At 32.7% G+C, this 25,161-nt stretch overlaps 1 protein-coding gene across 4 annotated transcripts in view; it reads left to right on the plus strand.

Annotated features, from left to right (window-relative positions):
- The window catches only part of LOC139487853 (receptor-type tyrosine-protein phosphatase mu-like), a 317,750-nt gene that overhangs the window by 64,554 nt on the left and 228,035 nt on the right, over window positions 1-25,161 (plus strand). For 2 of the 4 annotated variants that reach the window (XM_071273046.1, XM_071273033.1), the window contains exons 3-12: window positions 9,273-9,476; window positions 13,218-13,433; window positions 14,377-14,577; window positions 15,783-15,962; window positions 17,886-18,083; window positions 19,978-20,118; window positions 21,829-21,966; window positions 22,665-22,808; window positions 23,812-23,946; window positions 24,807-24,944. In XM_071273046.1, the coding sequence (XP_071129147.1) occupies window positions 9,273-9,476; window positions 13,218-13,433; window positions 14,377-14,577; window positions 15,783-15,962; window positions 17,886-18,083; window positions 19,978-20,118; window positions 21,829-21,966; window positions 22,665-22,808; window positions 23,812-23,946; window positions 24,807-24,944 (1,695 nt within the window). The remainder of the gene's footprint in view (window positions 1-9,272; window positions 9,477-13,217; window positions 13,434-14,376; window positions 14,578-15,782; window positions 15,963-17,885; window positions 18,084-19,977; window positions 20,119-21,828; window positions 21,967-22,664; window positions 22,809-23,811; window positions 23,947-24,806; window positions 24,945-25,161) is intronic. The other 2 variants (XM_071273027.1, XM_071273038.1) reach the window with 2 other exon arrangements.

Genomic DNA, 25,161 nt, shown 5'->3' on the forward strand with positions numbered 1-25,161 from the left:
GAGCAACATATTTGAAAAGCATTTCCTTTTGCATAATTCTATACTACAGAAAACAGACAGTGATGTGATTATATTTGATCTCTGATGTACTAATGAACTGTAATCTTGGATAACTGTAAGATAGAATTTGTATTATGTAATTAGAAATGTATTGTATTGTGTAACTCAACTGTGATAGTAGATACATTTCAATGATTGTAATATGTAATGTGATGTTTGATTTTAATAAAGATAAAAAAAAAAAAAGTGTCGTGGCTTGGTATGCTAAAGGTCTTGAGTTCGAATCCCAGCATATACACTGGATTTTTCTACATGAATTTTGGAAGATGGTCTTTTCCGTTTAATTGTAAATTGATTATAAGTTTTATAGTGGATTTGACATTCCCGCCAAAATGATGCAGAACAAAGGAAAGCATGCACAACAAAGAAACTCAAACTGAGGTGATCTATAGGGACGATCCGGCTCAGATCACCCCTGTTAGAACAAAGGACCTGTAATGTAATTAGAAGTTAAACAACTATCAGCTGCTCTGAACAAGGTCTTAGTAAACATAAATAGTATACTAGTACATGTTTTTTTAAACACTTACTTTAAATTAGTAATGCCATTTTAATTTACGATTTACTTGATCATTTTGTTTTTGGTCTAATATTGTGTAGACCTACATCTGAATGTGCAACATCTATTGTTCTAGGCTTAAATTGTCATACATTAACACAAAATGCTGACGCCAAAATAGTGAAATGTAGATCAACGTGTGCTTGGTGTATGTAACTTTATGTATATTTGATGGTACGAGTAACAGGCTTTACCATTTCAAATTGAAACACTCCACATTATTTTCTGAGACATCAAGAAAAAATGAAAGAACCATTGTATCAGACATTTTCAATTCGACGAGATCAAAAGTTTTTTTTTAGTTTTCAATCTGAGGCTATAACAAACGGCATAGTAGAAACGGTGTATTGAAATATTAAAAGTCAAACTTAGATAGGAATCTTCACAGACAAGCTTTATAGTGCCAAAGGACCAACTTCAGTTCATTGTATTATAAAACGTACAGTTGAAGGGGACTATGGATAAGACCTTCAAACATCAACTTAATCGACCGGTTAACCGATTAATCGTTCGAACGGTTATCTGAGTAACCGGTTAGGCCAAACTGTACGATTGGACAACACTAAAATACATGTATCTAAATATCGGCGGATTGTGCAACCGTGAATGTACATATGGGAATAGCAATAATGGTTAGTTTGGTTCAAATTTACTGATAAAAAAATCAATATTTATTCCAGTAAAACACTATTCAAATATCTTATTACTGCGTTGATTAAGTTACACTAAATAGTATCTTTACAAACCTAGGCCTGCTCGTGCATTTTTCATTGTTATTCAACGCAAATTTATTTTCTAAGATACCTGGGACGATCTTATTTCACAAAGGATTTCTATTGTCTACTTATTGTACCTCGAACTTATTCACCCGATGTAGGTCTTTAAGTTGAAGTTCAATTCAGTAAAAGTTAATCGGGCATGACTAATTAGATACGCCCTCTTAAAATCAGAGGGCCCGAAATAGGATTGGGAAAAACACCCAGCAAAATACCTTAATTTACCATTTCAAGAATTTGTTTTATTCAAATTTTTGCTTAAATATCCACTGGGGTAAAGCTGATGACCGTAACTGCATTCACGGTCATCCCAAGATGTCGGATGAAAAATTAGGTCAGTTTCTGTATTGTCTGTTAAAGTGTTTCTATATCATTTTCTTTACAAATCATACATTGAAACGATGTAAATTTATAAAAGAATCACTCGAAAATCACTAATTACTTCCGAGAAATGTGCATGAAACGGGAAATTCGATTTGAAAAAATCGTTAAGATGACCGTAAATCATAATCAAAATATTTTCAAGATGACCGTAACATAAAACAAGGATGACCGTGATTGGTAAAAAGATGACCGTAACTTGTAAAGGATGACCGTAATTTGTAAAGACTGACTGTAGTTTATATAGGACGACCGTAACTTTTATAGGATGACCATCAATTCTAAGAAATATCCGTATTGTATTCAATGCTTTTTTGTTGAGTTTGTCGATCTCAATAGGGGCTCGGTTAGCGGATATAAATATGTTTCATAAATTTCTTTTTTTAAACTATAATATAATTGGCCATATTTAGGATTTATAACAATGATAGTAAATTGCATATTTCTCGTAAACAATGAAATATTTATTGATATCGACGTTAAAATTTTAACACAAATTTACAGCGATACGACGAAAATTTGAAGAAACATAAATGTGTCCCTAGTACACGGATGCCTCATCTACACTATAATTTTCGCTATGTTTAGTGGACTATGAAAATGGGATAAAACTGTAATTTGGCATTAGAATTAAAAAGATCATTCCATAGGGAAAATGTGTACTAAGTTTCAATTTTATTTAACTTGAAGCTGGACAAACGGACAAACAAACAGACAAACGGACGAACGTACGCACAGACCAGAAAAACATAATGCCAATAAATGGAGCATTAAAAACATTAATAATACATACGAATATTTGGTAATCGAGCCCATGTGTATGGGTCCAGAGGAAGCAGATTAAAATCTTAATTTGTCTTGATATATGCAGGCGGAAACACTTTTGAAATAGAACAAAAGAATCGAAGCTCTGTGTTTATCGAGAAAGCGATAAAAGTTAACTGTAATGTTTGATATAGTAACAAAATTTTAAAAAGTTAATAGAAACAAATAAAACGACAATTTTCTTATTTTAAAAACACCATTTGCATAAGTTTTCAATGTATCTATTACATAGTAATGCAAAACAATAAGATATCAAGTCGACGACATGGTTCTTATCGGGGCCTTTTATAGCTGACTATGCGGTATGGGCTTTGTTCATTGTTGAAGGCCTTACGGTTACCTATAGTTGTAAATGTTTGTGTCATTTTGGTCCTCTTTGGATAGCTGTCTCATTGGCAATAATACCACATCTTCTTTTTTATATATAGTATCTATAAGTTGGATGTAGAAAATGCATAACATCCGATTTTTTTTTTATCACGGACGGAGAACATATCAATCTTTTAGTTCAGAAATTTTCGTGTCTGTCCTTCCATTATGTGAATCAAGAAAAAATTCCCCAAAACAGGTAACGATGGTATCGAAAAGAGAAAAATCGAGTGCACCTTTTTATGTTAGGGCATGTTTGGGGTGTATATTTTGTCTTTAAAACGTACAAAGCAAGAGTATTTTATATAGCATCTCGCTTCAGATTCTATCATTATTATATATCAAAGCTACAGGTTGAGTTTATAACGTAAAAAAATGACAGTACGAAAAGATGAAATATATGGGTCAATTGAGATACCTATCTAATGAATCACAAAAACAGAGTAGGTGTGTTCGAATAGCTATTTTTTTCTAAAAGTACTTGACGACAGTCTTTTAATTTGGATGATGAAAATGTGTGTGTGATAACTAGGGTTTATAATCTTCAACCACTGAAAATGTTTAGTCTGCCCTTCCACGAAATATTTAATTAGAATTTTTTTAAATGCTTAAGAATTTTCAAAAATTCCATCTGACATCCAAACAGACAATATTTTTAAGTTGAATCAATGCAGACAAGATTATTAACTAATGCTCATTAGCTAGTAGATACATTTGTATTTTAAAATATAACTGACATATAACGATCGATCGTAATGGTGCTATGTGGATAAATTTATCAGTTTTCAAGAGCAAAATTGGCAGAGCGTCATCCCTACAATGATTCTACAATGGCTTCCATTTCTACGACTGTGAGCATGAACTGGCGTAATGGGGAGATAATTTTGAAGAAGTAGAATCCTGACTGTATGAATAACATTTCTGTATATATACAAATTGACAACGTTCCGCCTTGTGATACGCTTTTCGTACAATACTATTTTAAGGATCTACTTTGCTGGAGTTCAACTTCACTAGTTTATTCGAATAATATTTTCAAAATATTTCTGTTATTTTATTTGCACGACAAAATGAAAGACGATATAATATCAATGGGTGTACATGCAATTTTTTGGCATTTTTAAAAATGTGTATTTATTATATGTCATTAAAAGGAATCCCAGAAACAAAACAAAATCTTTTGTCGAGCAGTTGAAGGCTGTGCACCGCATGTCTTTTGGCAAATTCATTTTAAAAATTGAACCCTCTACTGTAAAAAAGATACATATGGTAATCTTTGCATTCGAAGCACGTCTTATTTTCTTCTACCTATAGGATAAAACTTTCATATTAATATGTGTATACCAACACGATTAATCATTTGATACAAAAAGATAGTTATATAAATACGGATATTTCTTAGAATTGAGGGTCATCCTTTAAAAGTTACGGTCATCATTTACAAATTACGGTCATCTTAAAAGCAGTTACGGTCCGCCTTGTTATGAATCGCTTATTCTGTTACGGTCATCTCGAATGTGATTTACGGTCATCTTTGGCGATTTTTTCAAATCGAATTTTTCGTTTCATGCACATTTCTCAGAAGTAATTAGTGATTTCCGAGTGATTCTTTTATAAATTTACATCGTTTCAATGTAGGATTTGTAAAGAAAATGATATAGAAACACTTTAACAGACAACACAGAAACTGACCTAATTTTTCATCCGACATCTTGGGATGACCGTGAATGCAGTTACGGTCATCAGCTTTACCCCAGTGAAATATCTTTGATCAATAATCAGGAGGTATTTTGTGGAAATAAATAACCTGTCCCGAACCGGGAGATGTTGGCTGCAATAGGAATTAATTTATAAAAAAGTCCATATCTCATTTACTTATAGTGGCCGTTATTGTTTGTAAATTCATGACGTTTTGTATATGACATTCGTCTATCGTGGAGAAAAAAAGGAAGGGGGGGGGGGGCTTTATAACTTACGAGTTCGATCATTATTGTTCAAATCTATTCTATTACGGCATACGTTTTACCTCTAGCGAACGCTCTGCCTTATTGTAAAAAGTGCCACTCTAAATTTGTGAACATTTGCTTCAAATTGATCCACTTTGAATCTAGTCGTGAATATACGCATGACATATTTGCCACTGGACACAAAGGAGCAATAAATTAATCAGCTTCATTTAGTGATTTTTATATATTTCATTTTTATTTACATTTGAATTTTTAGGCGTAAATCTTGCATTTCTTTCATCATTTTTCTCTTTGCATTTAATCTTTTTTTTTAATATTAAAAAAACGTTGTCGTAGTACACATCAGGGGTTACATTGTATAATTTCCAGCAAAACTGACAGGGGAGGGACTACATCAGAAAAAAAAAATCTTCATTGAGTGGCAATAACTCATATATTGAAGCATACAATGACGGCTCTCTCGTCTTGGTGACAACATTTGCTGTTTGAAGTTTATTTATATCTCAGACTGGTATAATAGTTGTCATAAAAGGGGAAAAAATGATAAAAAAAGGTTGACAACAATTTATAAAAAAGATTCAACTTATTTTGAACGTTTCATTTTTTTTAAATATTGTCTTGCTAATCATCTACTATTGTTCTAGCCAAAGTCACACAAATGTTGTTAAAATCAGCCATGCGTCTTATAATTATTTAAAAAGATTAAGCTGACTTTACTTGTTGTTTACACATTTCAATCATTCAACTCGTGTGTAGATCATCATTTCCTCTAATGTTTTTTTAAGGTTAAGATAGCTTGGAATTCTCACTGCACCAGGCATCTGATATACATTCATATTATATTTTGATCGGACAAAGCTGCGTATTTATATAACCAATAAGCCAAACGAACGCACCCATCTAGCAAGGGTATACTGTAGAACGGGAGAGGTCTAGAGATGTAAATATTTCTATACCCAAGCAAATATTGGTTTTAAATAAAATGAGATAAAGGTATACATTAATGCGACAGCAACCCAAAGACACAGATAAATAAAAATATTTAGAGTCAACGTTCGGTCTTTTTTTTATAGAACATTCCGTGTACAGAATAATAAGCTCAAAACCGACCCACGACTAAATAATAGTTATACGGAGTTAATTCAATATTTTCCGTCAAATATTATATATCCGAAAAGGCACATTTGATTTACTATAATTATTTACCGTGAAAAATAATAATCCCAACACTTCACTGTATAATAAAACGGTAAAATAAATAATGATAATGGATGACGACCAGCGGCGAATAAAATTAATATTCAGGGCGATTACGTGAAATATAATAAGAGCATTAGCCCCGTTTTCTACTAGACTGACAAGCTGAGTCTTTTCTATCGTGTAAGTTCACAAGATATTAGTTCGCAGGAAGAAATGTCACCCGACCAGGACACATTTCCGACGCTGAGCCGGCCAGTCTGTGCTCTTACTTTATGATGCCACGTGTTAAGCGTTGAAATAGAATACCAATTTAACTAACGTCTTTGTTTGACCCGTTCGGGGTTCGAACAAATTTTAATGACCTCCCGCTCTCGAGGCGAAAGCCCCCACACGAGACCAATCAGGAGAGCAGTAGTGATCGGTAGTACAGAATATCATACCAAAAATTGCAAAAGCTAAAGTACAATACACAATACAGTTTCACAGAATTCTCACAGTTACTAAAGCCAGCTAAAAGTATCTAACCTAAATTGAATGCGTGAAATGATATTGTAAACTACACGTAAACATGGATGATCGACTTCAGGGTAGATTTTATGAATCAAAATAAAAACTCTTGCACCTTTTGTACGAACTACCTATTGTATTTAAAATTTATGTGTTATAATCATTAACAGGCATGAAATATTTGATACTGGACTTAAAGCAAACAACAATCAATCAATTTGATTAATATCTCTATTACAGTACTAGTACCTGGCACACAAAGAAAAGATCTTGTAAAATGCTATAATTTACAATTTTCATTTAAATTTTTATGTTGTTTTGTTTTCTTTTTTTTTTCGGGGGGGGGGGGTCTCTTCAGTTTATCACATAAATGACTGCTTATTCAAAAGTTTTAGATATTTTTTTACTATTGTTCTTATCTAATGTTACTTAAGGGAGCTAAAAGTATCTTACCTAATATGGATACGTGAAATGATATTGTAAACTACACGTAAACATGGATGATCGACTACAGGGTAGATTTTATGAATCAAATTAAAAACTCTTGCACCTATTGTACGACCTACCTATTGTATTTACAATTTATGTGTTATAGTCATTAACAGGCATGAAATATTTGCTACTGGACTTATAGCAAACAACAATCAATCAATTTGATTAATATCTCTGTTACAGTACTAGTACTTGGCACACAAAGACAAGATCTTTTAAAATGCTATAATTTACAATTTTCATTTAAATTTTTATGTTGTTTTCTTTCCTTTTTTTTGGGGGGGGAGGGGGGGTGCGGTCTCTTCAGTTTATCACATAAATGACTGCTTATTCAACAGTTTTGAATATTTTTTTAATATTGTTCTTATCTAATGTTTAAAAACGATTTATAACATATGAGTTTTTTTCAGGTGTTTTTGCTTCATTTAGACACGAAAAGGGAATAACGGACGACTAAATTAAAGTTTGTTTTCATATAGTATATTGAACTTGCGAATATATCTCACCCAACACGTTTTGATCGGGACAGTGAAACCTAGTTCAATACGGTTTTATTCATTGAAGTTTGCATGCATAGTTCTTATTTAAAAAAAAACACAAATAAAGCAAGATCTATTAATTGATTGGACTGAATAGATAACACTAATTATCTTCCATTCGCATATATCTTAATGTAGGAAAATTACCAAATCAGAAACAAAAGGAACATTTGCCGGATGAATATTGTGAAGGACCTTATACATCTAGGAATGTCCGATTAAAAGTTCTTAAACAAGCTGTTTAAAATTTAAAGCTAATTGTTGGAAGAGTTTACTTACTGTTTTATAAGGTCTGATCTTTACGTTTCATGATTACTGACAGATCAAAAACATCAAGTATATATAGCATGAAGTTGTTGGACATAATTTATTATTCATTGGTCAGTTATAAATGAGGTCTGTACGGGGGTTTTGATTGCTGATTTATTAAATAAGAAATCGTTATTTTGAAAAGTTGGCTAAAAAATATAAATTTACCCCCTAATTTTGTAAAACTATCATTTGGTGTTATTTAGATGCTAATTTTTTTTTAATCATAAATACATAATTATATGATGTAATACCATTAAATTGGTCCGTTTTCATTTCAATTTGGTAACTGCTAATTGTATATACCAGTCTGAGTACTGTTTAACTATCATTTAAGTTAAACATATTTAGACTCGTCAAGTTCAGGGGAATTAGGTTTCTGCAAGTGCTTTTTATGTACTTTTCATATATTTTTGACGGTTTGTAAGTCAGTAAAAGTTCAATGATTAAGTTAATATTGACATTAAAAGACCTCCTCACAAAAAGGGCTGTTCAAATCGCATCGCCCTTCGGGCTCGGGGATCTGAATACCCCTTTTTGTTCGGAGGCCTTTTAATATCAATATTAACTTATCATTGAACTTTTACTATTACTTATTTACAGGCTCAATAAACAGTATCTTCGTAAAAAAGTGCTATCCTGATATATATATATATATATATTCATAACTAAAGTAGTTAAGGAAATTAAAAAAAAGAGGAACATATTGGTGGTGTAAAGAATGGTCGGCGACTGTCCAAATACATTGGATTTTTTTTCCTTCAAGTTGAAATATTAATGAAAAAGAAAAGGACAACGAACGCATATAACAGTTGACCGGTTATATTAACCTAAACTGCCTAATGATCTCTAGTATATGCATATATATATATACAACTCGTCTAAACATCAACCCAACAATGTTAGATCTGTAAATTTGCTTTCGCAAATTTTTGGTTCTTCCCTCGCCGGGATTCGAACCCATGCTACTGTGATATCGTGACACCAAATCGCCTGCACTGCAGCCGTCCCGCTAGACCACACGACCACCTGGGCTCTCAAAAAAAAAGAGCTTTCGGTGGGCATGTGTTACCTTTCCACGTCAGTTTTAATCTAGCGGCGTACTACAGTACATGATATATAAGGCATGAAAATGTTATTGTTACAGATCAGCTAAATTATCTATAGTAAAGGATCCTACAAATTAATGTAAGATACAGTCACAGAAAATAAAGTACGTCTGAGTCAGTGACAACCCTACAACAGATGTATCCATATATTTTTTTATGTGTACCATTTATTTTTACAGTAAATCTTGCAACACAGGGATTGGCAATACAGAGCTCTAATTATCCAAATTATCCAGCAATCCTTGCAATAGAAGGACCTGCAAATAATAAATGGAATGCCGGATGTTCTGTTACAGCTATTGCACAAAGATACTCATGGTGGTCCCTTAGTCTTCCAGTAGTTGCCCATATGACAAACATTCTGATTTACTACCGGGAAGATTGTAAGTAATGATTGAATAATTACATTACATATATGCTTTATTATAATGTTATTTTGATTGGCCAACATCAATTATTATACTAATCATAGCATACATCATAGGGAGGGATAAATCCTACTTTGTAAAGAATCACTCTGATTCAAACAAAAAATTCTCTGAAACTGATATTATCAAGATGCTTGATTTCTTGATTGACAACATATTTGTAACGTTTGGAGGACGTGTTTTTCAACAGACTGTCGGCATTCCAATGGGAACAAACTGTGCCCTTCTACTTGCCGACTTGTTTCTTTATAAGGCTGACTTCATGCAGGAACTTCTTAGGAAAAAAGACAAGAAATTAGCAATATCTTTTAACTCTTCTTCCCGCTATAAAGATGATGTTCTTTCACTAAATAATTCAAAACTTGGTGACTATTTGGAACGCATCTATCCCATCGAACTAGAAATAAAGGATACTACAGATACAGTAAAGTCGGCCTCATATCTTGACTTACATCTAGAAATTGACAATGAGGGTCGGTTGAAAACAAAACTTTACGACAAAAGAGATGATTTCAGCTTTCCAATTGTAAACTTTCCGTTTCTAAGTAGCAACATTCAAGCAGCACCTGTATACGGGGTATATATCTCCCAATTGATACGATATTCCCGTGCTTGCATTTCCTATCATGATTTTCTTGATAGAGGGTGGCTGTTTACAAGGAATCTATTAAACCAAGAGTTCCAAATTATAAGTTGAAATCATCCCTTCGTAAATTTTACGGACGCCATCACGAGTTGGTTGACCGTTATGGAATAACCGTTTCACAAATGATATCGGATATGTTCCTTACGTCGTAACTACAATCTCCTTCCCTTTCATGAATGTGACCTACCGAATTAGACTATTTACCGGATTTGTTATCACATAAGCAACACGACGGATGCTACATGTGGAGCAGGATCTGCTTACCCTTCCGGAGCACATGAGATCACCCCTAGTTTTTTGTGGGGTTCGTGTTGTTTATTCTTTAGTTTTCTATGTTGTGTCTCGTGTACTATTGTTTGTCTGTTTGTCTTTTTCATTTTTAGCCATGACATTGTCAGTTTATTTTAGATTGATGAGTTTGGCTGTCCCTTTGGTATCTTTCGATCCTCTCTTATACAACACTCAGATGCAACAATGCTAAGATGTAGTAGTAAATAGATATGAGAACAGTACATACCGTGAACTACTCAATGTAGAACCGCTCCTTTCAATGAACTTTGACAAACATGGTGGCACAAGTTATTATGATAAGAACCATGACTTTGAGGCATATGCTTTCATATCAGTACACACAATCAAATATTAGCTTAGTTTGCGCCTGGTTTAGATTACACAGTAAGACTAGAGTTCAATCTACAGTACAGCACAACAGGAAATAATTCTGGATTATCCTCCTCTTGGTGGACATAGAAAGCAACCCTGTCCAAAAATCGTATTATTCATGCAATACATGTGACCTATTTTCTCACAAATAATGCATATTCATGAGTTCATCGTTGTTTTGTCGTTTTGCAAATTCATCCGACTCTTGTCACTTTCAACATGTGGAAACGTCAAGCAAATATCAATTTTGTATGAAATTCCACACACAGGTACAGACAGCATTGGTAGTAATTATTCATCCGACACGAGCACCACAACAGACGACATTTATTCTAGTAAAAATAGCTCCAAAGAACGCTCTATAAACTGTTCTTTCTCATCAATCAAGAGCCCTACAGCTGCATGATCTCCTAAACCATCAGCGGCTAACCAAAGCCGTCAAGAACTAGACAAAGAATATATCTGTGCATGTTGACAATGAATTTACAAATGCAGAATACATTAAAAAAAACACCGCATTTAGGTCCCAAGTATTGATAAAATCAATACCCCTGTCATAACAATTGGAATGGATACATGGCTTCTCTCAGACATTCAATCATCTGAATTACAATGTCTACAGAAACGATAGGAAATCATGTTCACATGGTGGAGTACTATTAGCTGAAGAGCCGAATTTACAAGCATCACACATAGTTACATGTAGTCAGTTGAACTAATCTCTTGTACTTTTGATCTATCAAAATGAAGGAAATGGTCATTGCAGCATACTATGAACCACCAAGGAAAACACCACAACGTGGAAATTTCATCCTTGGAAAAAGATAGATTAAACAGCACTTCGATCTTCAACTATACGGAATTCGCAACAAAATTCAGATGCTCTGAAATCAGCAATTAAGATCATATGTGGCAAGCGTTTAAGGAAGGACTAACATCTCTTATTGACACTCATATTCAATCTAAAATTTCATCATCAATTTAAAAACAACCCATGGATTAACACTCAGACTCGAATAAATATGGATTTTTAGACAGTGCAGTTGAGAACTCACCAGCACTTACAGTTGTACCTTACTTTCCAGTTTTTAATAAAGTCGGGGACTGTACCATCAGACTTTCACGCCACTTTTTAAGAAAGGAGAGCGCAATGTTCCATCAAAATTCCGGCTAGAGTCCATCACATCAGTAGTCAGCAAAGTTATTGAGCATATAATTCCTTCATCCATCATGAGTCATCTAGAGAACTGCAAGATTCTGACAAATAGCCAACATGGGTTCCGCCCCAAAAGATCATGCGAATCACAGCTGATATCAACAACCCAAGGAATAGCAGAAAAACTGAAAACCGGGAGATATCAGGTTACTATTATATTATTGGAGTTTGCCAAAGCTTTCGACTAAGTGCCACGCCAACGCCTTTTGTATAAGCTAACATTTTACAGGATTAGAGGAAACTCCCAAAAATGTATATCATCATTGTTGTCATCTCGGAGAGATAGTAGAAGGTTCTAACTCAGGGATGTCTTTCTAGAGCCCCCCGAAGCACATTTCTATGTCCTCTCTAGTAGCTGGTATACATTGACGACCTGCCTGATACAGTTTTATCTGACACAGTTTGCTATTTTGCTGATGGCAGTTTGATATACAAGCACGGCAGTAATCAAGCAGATGAACGTGTATGGAAGATAATGCACAGTCATTAGAGTGAGCACTAATCGGAAAAACATCTTGTAGACAAATTATCATTTACTTGGACACCAACTCGAAGTTGTGGATAGCAGCTAATGTCTTTGCGTTACTATCAGCGAAGATCTATGTTGAAAAAAGCACGCAAAAATAACTTCAACGAAAGTCTCAAGAACTCTAGGATTCTTGCGACGCAATTTCAGAGATTGTAACAGAACAGTCCGAGTAACAATATACAGATCCATGGTCCATGGGACCCATACAAAGTCGAAGACATAAACCACCTCGACCAAGTACATAGAAGGGGGTCCTGTTAAATATGTTGTAACTACAGCTGTCGATATAATTGTAATATTTTTTGGATCAATCAGTTTATCCATTCTATTTGACGATAGATTATGCACACAAATAATTGTAAATCAAATGAAAATTTTCACTATATCCGTAAATGAGATTACTGCACAATAGTTACTAAAAGAAATATAAACGTCATTCATCAATTTATCATACATATAGTAGCAGACAGAACAACTTCTCATTTTATCAATATAGTGTCTTTGATTTCTTCATCCTCCATATATTTGTTTAGTTAGATATTATGGTGACAACCAAAACGTAATTGGGGAATCGTTATAGACCGTTTAATTTCATTTTTTGATATAATTCTTAGTTTGTTATCATGTGATTCTCATTTACAGTTGCACACCGTATGGATCAGTTTCGTTTGTATCTAGTGAATGGAACTGCAGACCAAATTAGCGACAGTGGTCTGTGCTATTCGGACAAAGAAATACCTGGCAAACCTGCCATTATTCAAAACATAACTTGTAATATGCTGGCCAAAAATATGTATTTCGTCAACAGTAGAAGTAATGAAGATTGCTTTGTGGAATTGTGTTACGTTGCAATCTATGGTAAAATATTCAAACGTATACAATTAAATTTATAATGTCGTTTGTTATTTAATGTAATGATTTAAAAGGAGAATTCTCAAACATTTTCCTAGTAGACGAATCATGTTTCGGTGTTTGTGTAGGATTGTTTGATTAATAAAATTATAACAGATAATTCATTTTAAAACTGAATTGGAAAGAAATGGTGATATCGAGTTACAGAAAAATCTTTAAAAATTGACACGTTGCAACGATAGCAAACAATATACGTCACTTACATGCAAACCCGCAAGATTATGACCAATAGGAAAGATTGAATCGAATAAGTGAATTTGTTCTCTGCACATGAAAACATATTATCTGATTTCTACAATTTCTCGTTTAATTAAGTGTGACAACTCTGAGCCATTTAAAAGACCAGAGAGATCACAAATTTACACTATAAATAGCTCTCTATTAATCTAAATCGTCTGCGAAATTATCCATTAATAAGGAAATGTCATTTATAATGTCTTAAATGATTTTTTTTCAGCTTAATTGTCAATTAACAAATACAATTAGTTATTTTGCTTCTGCCAGCGATTAGTGTCTGCAACCCCTAACTAGGAAAATATAATAATTCTATTTGAGCTATAAATTCTTAACACTAAATAAAAGGGTAGTGAAAATGAACTCAGCTATAAGTAGAACGCCTCATTACTGACTCCTCTCATATAGCATTATATTGTACAAAATGTTTGAAACCTACAAAATGTACAAGTAAACATGCATTGTACTTTTTGCCATACTAAAGATTACGGCAAGAGTGTTCAAACAAAATAGATAGATAAAAACAAGAAACAAATTATAACAATGAATATCAGGGTATAAAGAAATAGGTATACATACACTTGAGTTCGAAATTAATACTTTTTTGCTTTGAACTTGTGCACAAATATTGTACACATACCTTGTATACTTGTAGGGTGTTGGAAAGGGTTTTGGGGGAAAAACTGTACAGTACCGTGTCCACCTACATGTATTGGCCAACATTGTTATCCTGCAAGTGGGAGCTGTGTTTGGGGATGTGACCATACGAATTGCATGAATAAGAATTGTTATAAAGCTACAGGTGTTTGCCTTGGAGGGTGTGTATTTGGTCAAGCCGGACAGTACTGTAATAAATGTAGGTATAGTAACATAGTCAATTTACTTAGAGGTTCAATGTTTTTTGTGTACATGTTACATGCTACAAAATGTTACAACGCATCGTAAAGTGCTGTTTAATTTGTTGTTTGTATGTTTAATATTGGAATGTATATGTTACAGGCATTTTCTGAATTTAGGCATTTTGTAAACTTCCTAAACTTGAAAGGCATTATACAAAATGACTAAAAATACTCTGGCTTTTCTGTATATTTTACGTCAGCTACTTTCGGTGTCGAGTCCAAAAAACGAAATTTTAGTTCAATTAATTAAAGATGTACAAAAATTGATTTCATAGAGCACTCTGGTGGCACAAACTTCTATTCGTAGAAAATCTCTATCAAGTTTAAATTCCAGAAAAAAAACTATCTATAACTCTTTAAGAAAAGTTGCAAATATTCTATATTATAATAAAGTAAAATGCAATCATCTGGTTTGAATCTAATTTGCAGTGTACATTTCCATACTTTCCTGTGTATATATGATATAGCGTTTTGAAATTCAATATTAACAAACAGAAATTGGTCGTTATTTTTCTTAGTGATTGCAACCATCAATAACGAGCTGAACCTCACGTTACTGTACATGGTATCAACATTATATACATGTATATTTCTTTTACCATCAATCAAAATTGGTCTTCAGACTTAGATTTGTTTGACATCATAGTTGCAATACATGTCCTGTCCTTTTGAAATATAGAGCAATATGCACACATTGAACATTATTAAACACCATCAACATGATGCTAATACGATATTCGAGTGCTTAGCTAGATTTCCTGCATTTATCACTGATATAAGGTTGTCATTTACAAACTAGTTTTCTAACCTAATCATCGTAATAGTTAAGTTAAAGCATCCTCATAACGTTTTACGGAGGCTATTATACGAATATATAAATGATAAAAACCACATGGACCATATCATCCAATTTATATATCAATATAATAAATAATGATAACGTGGAATTGTCAGAGATAACAACTCACCAAATGCACAGTCTACGTCCACCAATGGGATGTTTAACAAAGCGAGATAAACACGCATTAGAATACGGCGGAAAGTATATCAAATGTTGTTATTTTCTGTCTTTCTGGGATTTTTTTTGACTGTGACGAATTATTTTCATTAATTGTTCATGTTCAATTGTATTACTAAATTATGACAATTGCTTAATTCACAGATAATTTGGCTTACAATGAAACAGCGAAGATAATGCCTGTGGGCCAAACTAATGCAAGGCTTTCAGTCGATGGACTCGTATCAACTTGCATTAGTTTTTCTTCACCTGGAACCAGTAACTATTTGCAGGTTGAATTTGGATCTTTAGGTGTTATAACTACATTGCATTTTGTTTTTGGAGGTGAGCAGATCGCAATTGATATGGCATGTTCATTAATTTGTAACATATTACATAAACCAAATATACAAAGAAAGCTTGCACTTTCGTCTTTCTATTTTAACTTAGATTTTGCATCGGGCTATTGATATTGAAAGGTGTAACAGTGTAGGATTATAGTGCGTCTTGTCAATTGTTTACTTGCCAACTACATGTTAAGTTACGCTAACGATCATAGATGTTTACAGCTTTTTATATATAAATAGTCGACACAGTAGATATGCGTTAACTCCGATATGTGTATCAATCAACATATAAACAGAACATGAAGTATGATTGCCAATGAGACAACTCTCCACAAGAGACCAAATGACACAGAAATTAACAACTATAGGTGATCGTACGGTCTTCGACAATGAGCAAAGCCCACACAGCATAGTCAGCTATAAAAGCCCCCAAAATGACCTTGTTAAACAATTGATACGTTCAATGTTGACCTCGACTGTTACCTCACATCAAAAGTAACTAAAAAAGACACATAAATGTAAAAATAGAATATCCGCAATGCACAATGCCAAGGTTTCAATCGAATCTATAAACATTTTGTATATACAATTTTAGCAACAATTATATATCTATTTACGGAGGCTATTATACGAATATATAAATGATAACAACCATATGGACCTTATCATCCAATTTATATATCAATATAATAGATAATGATAACGTGGCACACCATAATCAAAATAACAAGAACAATATCATACCAATTGCATTAGACAATCATTATGATTAAGGTTCCCCATAGGAACAGGCACATTTAGCGGTGTTAGATTAGTTTATTTTTCGAACTGAAAATCACTATTTTTATTCTTGATCTGAAGAATAGCAAACTGTGCATACAATAAAAAATAGTGCAGGATAATTATTTATCTAACGATCGTATTCCTTTAAAGTCATAAGAAACCTCAAATAAAAAAAAGGCATATGTTTTTTTTATTACTTAATGGATAGTTTTCATTATAAAACTTAATATGTACATATACTTTTTCCTGAAGAAAATTCTTTGATTTGTTCATATTTAGAGAAGTTTACTTTATTTTAATTCCTTCCTTCCAGGAATTCTCCCACATATTTTCCGTATGCTAAGTGACCTCAGTGTGAACAATCTCGTAAAAATCCGGTGATCGCACTACGCATGGATGTCCTTAAAATAAACTATTATCTGATTGTACTTGTTAAACACGTGCTCAATATCCATACTTTTTTGTTAATTGTTGACAAACAGGTGACAATCGTTAAACTCCGGCTTCAAAACACGAACTTTAATTACCTGCCATATTTTCAAAACAACACTGACTTATTGAGAAAAAAAATTGACAATTATACGAAATTTATGCGAAAACAAATGATAAAATCGTGCACAGAAGACTAAGTTTATGATGTTTGTATGCATTGGTTCAAGAATTGGAATAACATTATTTTTCAACGGTCTCTCGTTTATTATGACTCTAAGCAAATTGCATTGTTGTAAAATAACACTCATGAGATGGAATATGATTATGAATTATCTTTCTATTAAACCCCAAAATGAACTCAAGGTCATCGCATGATCTTTAGCAGTGAGCATAATTTGTATTGCATGCTAATATAAGCTATAATAGGCCACAAGTTGATATAGTTTAAACGACATTCTACTGATCAAAGACTTCTGGATTGGGACATATCCATGAAAAATGACGCATTCTAACATTTGTTGGTGGTATTTTGAACCCTCTTCCTGAAATTGGCCAGTGATATATGTAAAAAAACATCAACATCAAAATTGTAAAGGGGCTAGACCCAGCAGATTGAAAAGATCGAAACTCAATACAAAAAAAGAACAAACATAATTGAAAAAAATATTTTGTTTACACTTTTATATCATCTGCTTTTTGTCTATAGATAACACAACTGCTGATGATGGCCATGTAGTCTACTGCTCTAATACGACTGACAAGTGGATTGATGGTATTTTATTGTACAATGGCCCACATTTGGACACAGACATAACCATATTTGCTGTTTGCAAATATGTGACATATGTTCCACCAATGTTAAGTGGAAATTCTATGGTAGAGTTGTGTGAAATGGAAATTGGTGGTTAGTATCTTTACATGCTACAATGTATCTATGTATGTTTAATTGCTATATCTCTTAAAGTGTTTTCCCAATAGGATGGACAAAAATTTATTGTATAAAATTTTAACTTAAAAACTGGTGTCAACAATATTCTAAAAGGAGCATTTTCAAAAGATGTTTTTGTAAATTTGCTTTTTATCTCTAAATTTGGATTTTCGTCATTTTTCAAAGTCAAAGTGAGTAAAACAACCAAAATCAAGACGTGAGTTTCAAAATCAATGTTAAGTTATAGAAAAAGCTATAGCATCTAATTCTGCGCACTCAAACAAAAATGCGTCGTTTATAACATTTTAAGGAATTGTGTCTTAAAACTATTTGCTTGAATGCAAATTTTATATCGGGTTTTATGTCATGCTTAAGTTTTAAAGTTTGTATCCATTGGACAATTTTTTGACAGCAAAGCTTAAGGTATATGCTGTTTTATTTGCTTTTTTCACCAAAACGCGAAAGGGATTTAAATATGATTCAGGATGTTGAGCGAAAACAACTGGCCGTTTTTATACTAAAAATCGATCGGCATTATACTTATCCCAAGATCATACACAGGTAAGGAACATGGTGTTTATAAAAATAAGATATGGAATAAAGGCAAATGAGACATCTCTCCACATAAGACTAAATGACTATTACGTTTACATTTGTATGTAATCATATGGCCTGCCACATCTAGCAAAACCAATACTGTTTAGGCAGTTATAAAAGGCCCCGAAATAAATGACAAATTCAAACAACAAAACTAGCAGCACATATGTCATGTATATATATAATGAAGAGATACCTAACATATATCGTCATAAATTTGTACGACAGTCAGACTGTCTCATCGGAAGATAGAGAGCAAAACAGTATAAATTACGAGCTATATCAAGATATGACATACACATGTAGCTTGACATAATGTATGTACAGGTTTATAGATTCAAACTGAAAACAAATCGCAAACACAAGTCCTATATAAATGTGTTTCATGGTAAACAATATGAGAATACATCTCTAGTACAGAAAACTTTATACTGCATCAAACAGCTAGCGCCCTAAAGACAAACTCTGATATTACAAAAAAAATTATTGATTTATTCTGGCATTTCTACGTTTATAAAAATAAATCACAAACATGGTGATACACTGCACATGTGTCCTAATTAGACAATACTGACTAAAAAACACATTTTGAAATAACAACACTTATTGTTTTCCCATAATCTCCCATATAGGAATAGACAGAATAGTAAAATACAAAATGTAGGAATAGCCAGAAGACACCACATTAATTACGTTTTTACCTGGTAACACAAAAATCAGTACGCCTACTGTAAAAGGGTTATGAAAATACTTTAGCCGAATATACGATATGGGTTTTTCTAATTGTCGAAGGCCATACAATTTCCTTTAATTGTTTTATCCACATCTTTCGCACTTGTCTCATGTCAATAATCTCACAACTCCTTAGTTTGATATCATCATTAGGTGTTCACCATAACATTTTGGAACAGCCATGAATATGATAAGAAATAAAGCAATTCTTCTATCCGTGCGACCATTAATTGCCGGTTCATGCTTGGACATTTTTGTCAAAGACTAACATGCCTTGTATGATTTTTTTCAAAGCAGTGATAAATAAAATTCATTGAGAGATTATCAGAGACCTGTATATCAATAAAATTAGAGAGAAAAATATATTTCCTTTTATCAGATACGATGTTCAAGCATCTTCACTACTTATAAATATAATATACTATATTACATTTTAGAGTAGTGCAGAAGCTTGAAAATCTTATCTGATTAGATACAACTATGGTTAGTTGCTGACACGCAATTGATAACTCAATGTGTTTACATTTTGCATTGCTTCCAGGTTGTAAATATGGAAGATACGGGGAAAATTGTGAACATGTCTGTCCAGAAAACTGTTTTGGACAAGGACCGTGTGATTTAGTCAGTGGAAATTGTTCATCGGGATGTTTAGATGGTTGGGTTGGCGCGAAATGTGACCAAGGTATTACATATATTTGTCATCTAGATATCGTTTTTGGAAGAACTGTGTACATTCATATTACAAATGTTTTAAATTATACTATACTAAAAAAAAAAAATATAAAAAAAAAATTAAATTACGTTTAAATCTATTTTTTTAATATTATAAGTTTGGTCTATGTGCCATTTTGTGCTTCTTTCTAACATATTTTGAATTGTTTTCGTAGTGATTAAGATAATAATACAATGTTGACAGCTGTGCCCATATTTTTGACATTTTACCTATTATATCTGTGTGTTTTGTCCAAGTGGTTGTCAATATAATGAAATTTGATCCGACTGTCATACATACAAGAGCTAGCAATAAAATCAAAATGCATGTACCAAGTCAGGAATGTGACAGTTGTTTGTGATATTGGTTTTGCAATTTGGTTTCCTCGTATTTCAGTATTTTTGTTAATTTACATTTTTTACGTTTCAAATTGTGTTACTAGTAGTGTATCGATTTGTTGGACCATGACACGTGTTTTCTGAATAGCATTCATCAGATGTAAACGATACCGTTTACTGCTGTCAAGTTTGTAAAGATTATGTTCTAGGCTAATCGAGGCTCTGGTGCTAAATATATAATAGCAAAAGTAGCAGCCCAGTTGTCGTTTGAAAGAACTGTGTACAGTCATATTACAAATGTTTTGATTGTGGTGATTAAGATTATACCACGTCGTTAACATATTTTTTTTATTAACATTTTTACCTATTATGTCTGTGTGTTTAGTTCACATGGTTGTCAATATAATAGAATTAATTTGTTTTAAGCCCTTTCCCTTTTTACAGAATCTTTTTATGCCCCACCTACGATAGTAGAGGGGCATTATGTTTTCTGGTCTGTGCGTCTGTTCGTTCGTCCGTCCGTTCGCCCGTTCGTTCGTTCGTCCGTCTGTCCCGCTTCAGGTTAAAGTTTTTGGTCAAGGTAGTTTTTGATGAAGTTGAAGTCCAATCACCTTGAAACTTAGTATACATGTGCTTTATGATATGATCTTTCTAATTTAAATGCCAAATTATAGTTTTGACCCCAATTTTACGGTTCACTGAACATAGAAAATGATAGTGCAAATTTCAGGTTAAAGTTTTTGGTCAAGGTAGTTTTTGATGAAGTTGAAGTCCAATCAACTTGAAACTTAGTATACATGTGCCCCATGATATGATCTTTCTAATTTAAATGCCAAATTATAGTTTTGACCCCAATTTTACGGTTTACTGAACATAGAAAATGATAGTGCAAATTTCAGGTTAAAGTTTTTGGTCAAGGTAGTTTTTGATAAAGTAGAAGTCCAATCAACTTGAAACTTAGTATACATGTTCCCTTTGATAAGATCATTCTAATTTTAATGCCAAATTAGAGAATTTATTTCAATTTCAGGGTCCACTAAACATAGAAAATGATAGTGCGAGTGGGGCATCCGTGTACTGTGGACACATTCTTGTTGAATATATTTTGCCTGCAATTGAACGGCTTGAAAACTGATTTATAATTCAGATGTGGTACATAAAAGATCATTGATGTTTAAAAATATTAAACAATCTCCAAGCCTACCCTGACATTGCGCGATATAAGTATACATACAGGGACATCGAAATAATTAAAGAAGTTCCGTAGACCATATGCATGGTTATATAATTGTTTATTGAATTGATGCATTTTATATTTTTGCCTTTTACTATCATTTCAAAGCCTGTATTGCTGATACCTTTGGAAATGAGTGTCTGCTAAACTGTTCGACAAACTGTTTATCACCACCTTGTAATCATGTGACAGGAGAATGTGACGGGGGATGCAATAGAGGATGGGAAAGACTCAATTGTACTGACAGTAGGTTGAAATAAACACACATCTTTGTTAGAGAACTTTTTGAACAGAGATAGGTAAATAAATGCTTTCAACTGACGATATGCTCAATTCTACAACAAGATCATAAACAAATTTAATAATAAAAAAAATGTTTAAATGGCGATTAAAAAAACTACGAACACTAGTTAAAAAACCTACATTAGATATATAATTATGAACAAAATGTTTTTTTAAAGAAATACCGCAAGACAGGCAAATATATACCAAATAATAACACGTTTTAGGTATGGGTTGATAAACAAACAAAAGTTACCAAAAGACAAACAAGTCTTTTAAACACAACGTAGAAAACCAAATTCTGAGAAACGCTGACCCCACTAAAAAAACTCGGGAGTGATCTCAGGTGCGCTTGAAGTGTAAACAGATCCTGATCCATATGACTCATTATCAGTCGTGTTGTATGTTATAACATATCTAAGTACAACTCGATGATATGTCTAATTTGGATGGTCACATTCTATTGTAGACAGGTAAATACTTTGGAGATAAATATACTATAACTATTGATTTTTTTCTGTTTAAAAGAAACGTCAGCCATTCTGTTGGTAACTTTAATCAAATACATTGTATAACTGCATTTAGGTTAATTGTTTATTGTGTTAGTCATACAAAATGATTAAAATTGGGTGCATACATAAAAGAAAAACACATTATTACAGAATGTAGTTCAGGAACATTTGGTTGGAATTGTTCTGAGAAATGTAACGGCTGTACAGAAGATTCGTGCGATCATATTTCTGGTGTTTGCACAAACCTTGGTGGATGTAAACAAGGATATGAGTATGGACAATACTGTAATAAGAGTAAGTATCCATTTCATGCCAATACATTTCCAACAAATAAGATACATTAAAAAAGGTTTTATCATATATTGTCTGTCAGTTACTAAAAAAGTTACCCCAAAGGTTTTTTTTTCTTCATCAAATTCGTATAACGTTGACATACAAAGTTTCAAAATAATTTATATAAAATTTAGATTTATTTTGCTTTGAACTGCAATAATAAAGCTGCAAATTTCAGATGGTTATATATGCAATGCATATACAGATTACTATGTTTTTCATTTTAACTGTGTGGGTGGCAATTTTGGTTATGAGACTTCGATCGATGCTGCCCTTCATACAACGATTATAGTTTTGTGGAGACCATAATTAAAAATATGTATGTACATCTCTCGTACGAGATGTTATATTGGTGAATTGTTGTATCAAAGTCACACACCCAACTTCTCCTTTTATTGATACAATATGCATCTGTTTAAATGCCGAATCGATATTCATGTTTTATTTATCGTTGTTTTGATACTCATGCGATTATTTGAATGTGTTTGAGGGTTTTTTTTGTCGCAAGAGACATGAATATTAAATGAGTATAAACAACAAGTTACATGTACGATAAAGTATATTTCATTTTTTGACTTATTATTTACTTTACAGACATAATAATCATGATAATAACTTGATCACATCTACTTTTGTATGTAATTGTTTCAGAAATAATGATTCGTTTGTAAAATTTAGGCATGTTTGATTTTACAGAGTAATGTTTCAAATACAAATCATCACATACGAGTTAGAAATTATATTTCACATGTAACAATGCGCTTTCACATAATAATGTTCCTATAAAAAAAGTAGGATGTAATAAGCTCAAGGATGTAATACAAATACCACTAGAATTAAGTGAGACCTCATGTCTATTGTTTAAACTATAATTTGTTTTGGTTAAACATTTTGAAAACTGTACTTCGTATGTTTTATTGTTCACCAATTATATAGTGATACTCATAAAGAATATCCTTTACAGCATGTTCAGCTTGGTATTTTGGGACAAACTGTACAAATTATTGTAACTGCCTTGATAGTCCATGCGATACATTTTCTGGTCAATGTTCAACTGGTGACTGCAAAAGAGGATGGGATGGTGTATCATGTGATAAGAGTAAACAGCTTTTTATTAATCTAAAATGAAAGAATTTTGGAAAGATTATCAATGAGACAAATATTCCGATAATTTCAATTGACATTGTTTGGTAGTTAAATTATGATAGACCAAAATCTGTCTTAAAAATATAAGATAATAAACACCAAAACATCAACAAAAAATGTATACTACGAACAAAACACACACACCACTAGGCAGAAACACGTGCTCCGGTTGTTACTTTAATCCGTTAATGTTGATTTCATGTTCATGCATTGATGTTTTTTTCTAAATAAGCACGTTTTCTTATTGAGATTTCGTCAAACATTGAGTGATCGAGTTATTCACGATTTTGCTTTCTATTTTCTATTATTTGAGGTATGCATTGTATTATCCATATTTATCTGTAAACTGTGGTTTGCTCCAAAGCGTGACTTGCATAATATGAAATGTGTCATAGTAACAAACCAAATTACTGTTGATGAACGATGAAATGAAAATAAAGAGGAAGGAAAATATCATATTTAGATGGTGATACCATCTAGGAGTGATTATGTTTCTATCAGATTAAAGTTGGTCAGATTCTCTCATACACATGCAGTCTACAAAAGACCAACAAGGGACGCTAGAATCAAAAAGTTGGACCTGCATGGTCTTGTTCTATTGTAAAGGTGCTTTTAAAAATTAAAGTTGGGTTTATTTTACTGTGAAGGCTGCATACCTACACATCCACATTCACGACTTAAATACAGAAAATACAATAGTAGTGTCTTATCATCATGTTCGACACTGCAACACAATTATGTGACTATCTACACAAAATATCGTATGTATCACCAATAGATGTATGATTATTAAATGAGATAACAATGTTTCAGAATGCACGTATGGATATTTTGGATTCAACTGTAATGGATTTTGTGCAAATTGTTTGAACGAGTCATGTAGTGTATTCGACGGCAATTGTACTGATGGTTGTTTTACAGGATATAGTGGCGATATGTGTGACATAGAAGGTACATTTTGTGAAAAGTAAAATCTTGCCGTAATAAAATAATAAAAAAATCAAATTGCATATCAAAAGCCTGGATTATTTTTATCATAAACATTTTTATTTTTCAGCACCAGATGCGCATTTCGATAATCAATGTCTCGAGTCCAAAACATTTGAAAATCCAAAAAATATTGAAAGGATGAAAAGCTATAAACCAAAAAGGACAAACAAGTTTAGCC

Source organism: Mytilus edulis, chromosome 1 (genome assembly GCF_963676685.1).
Source record: "Mytilus edulis chromosome 1, xbMytEdul2.2, whole genome shotgun sequence".
In the NCBI taxonomy this organism is placed as follows: domain Eukaryota; kingdom Metazoa; phylum Mollusca; class Bivalvia; order Mytilida; family Mytilidae; genus Mytilus; species Mytilus edulis.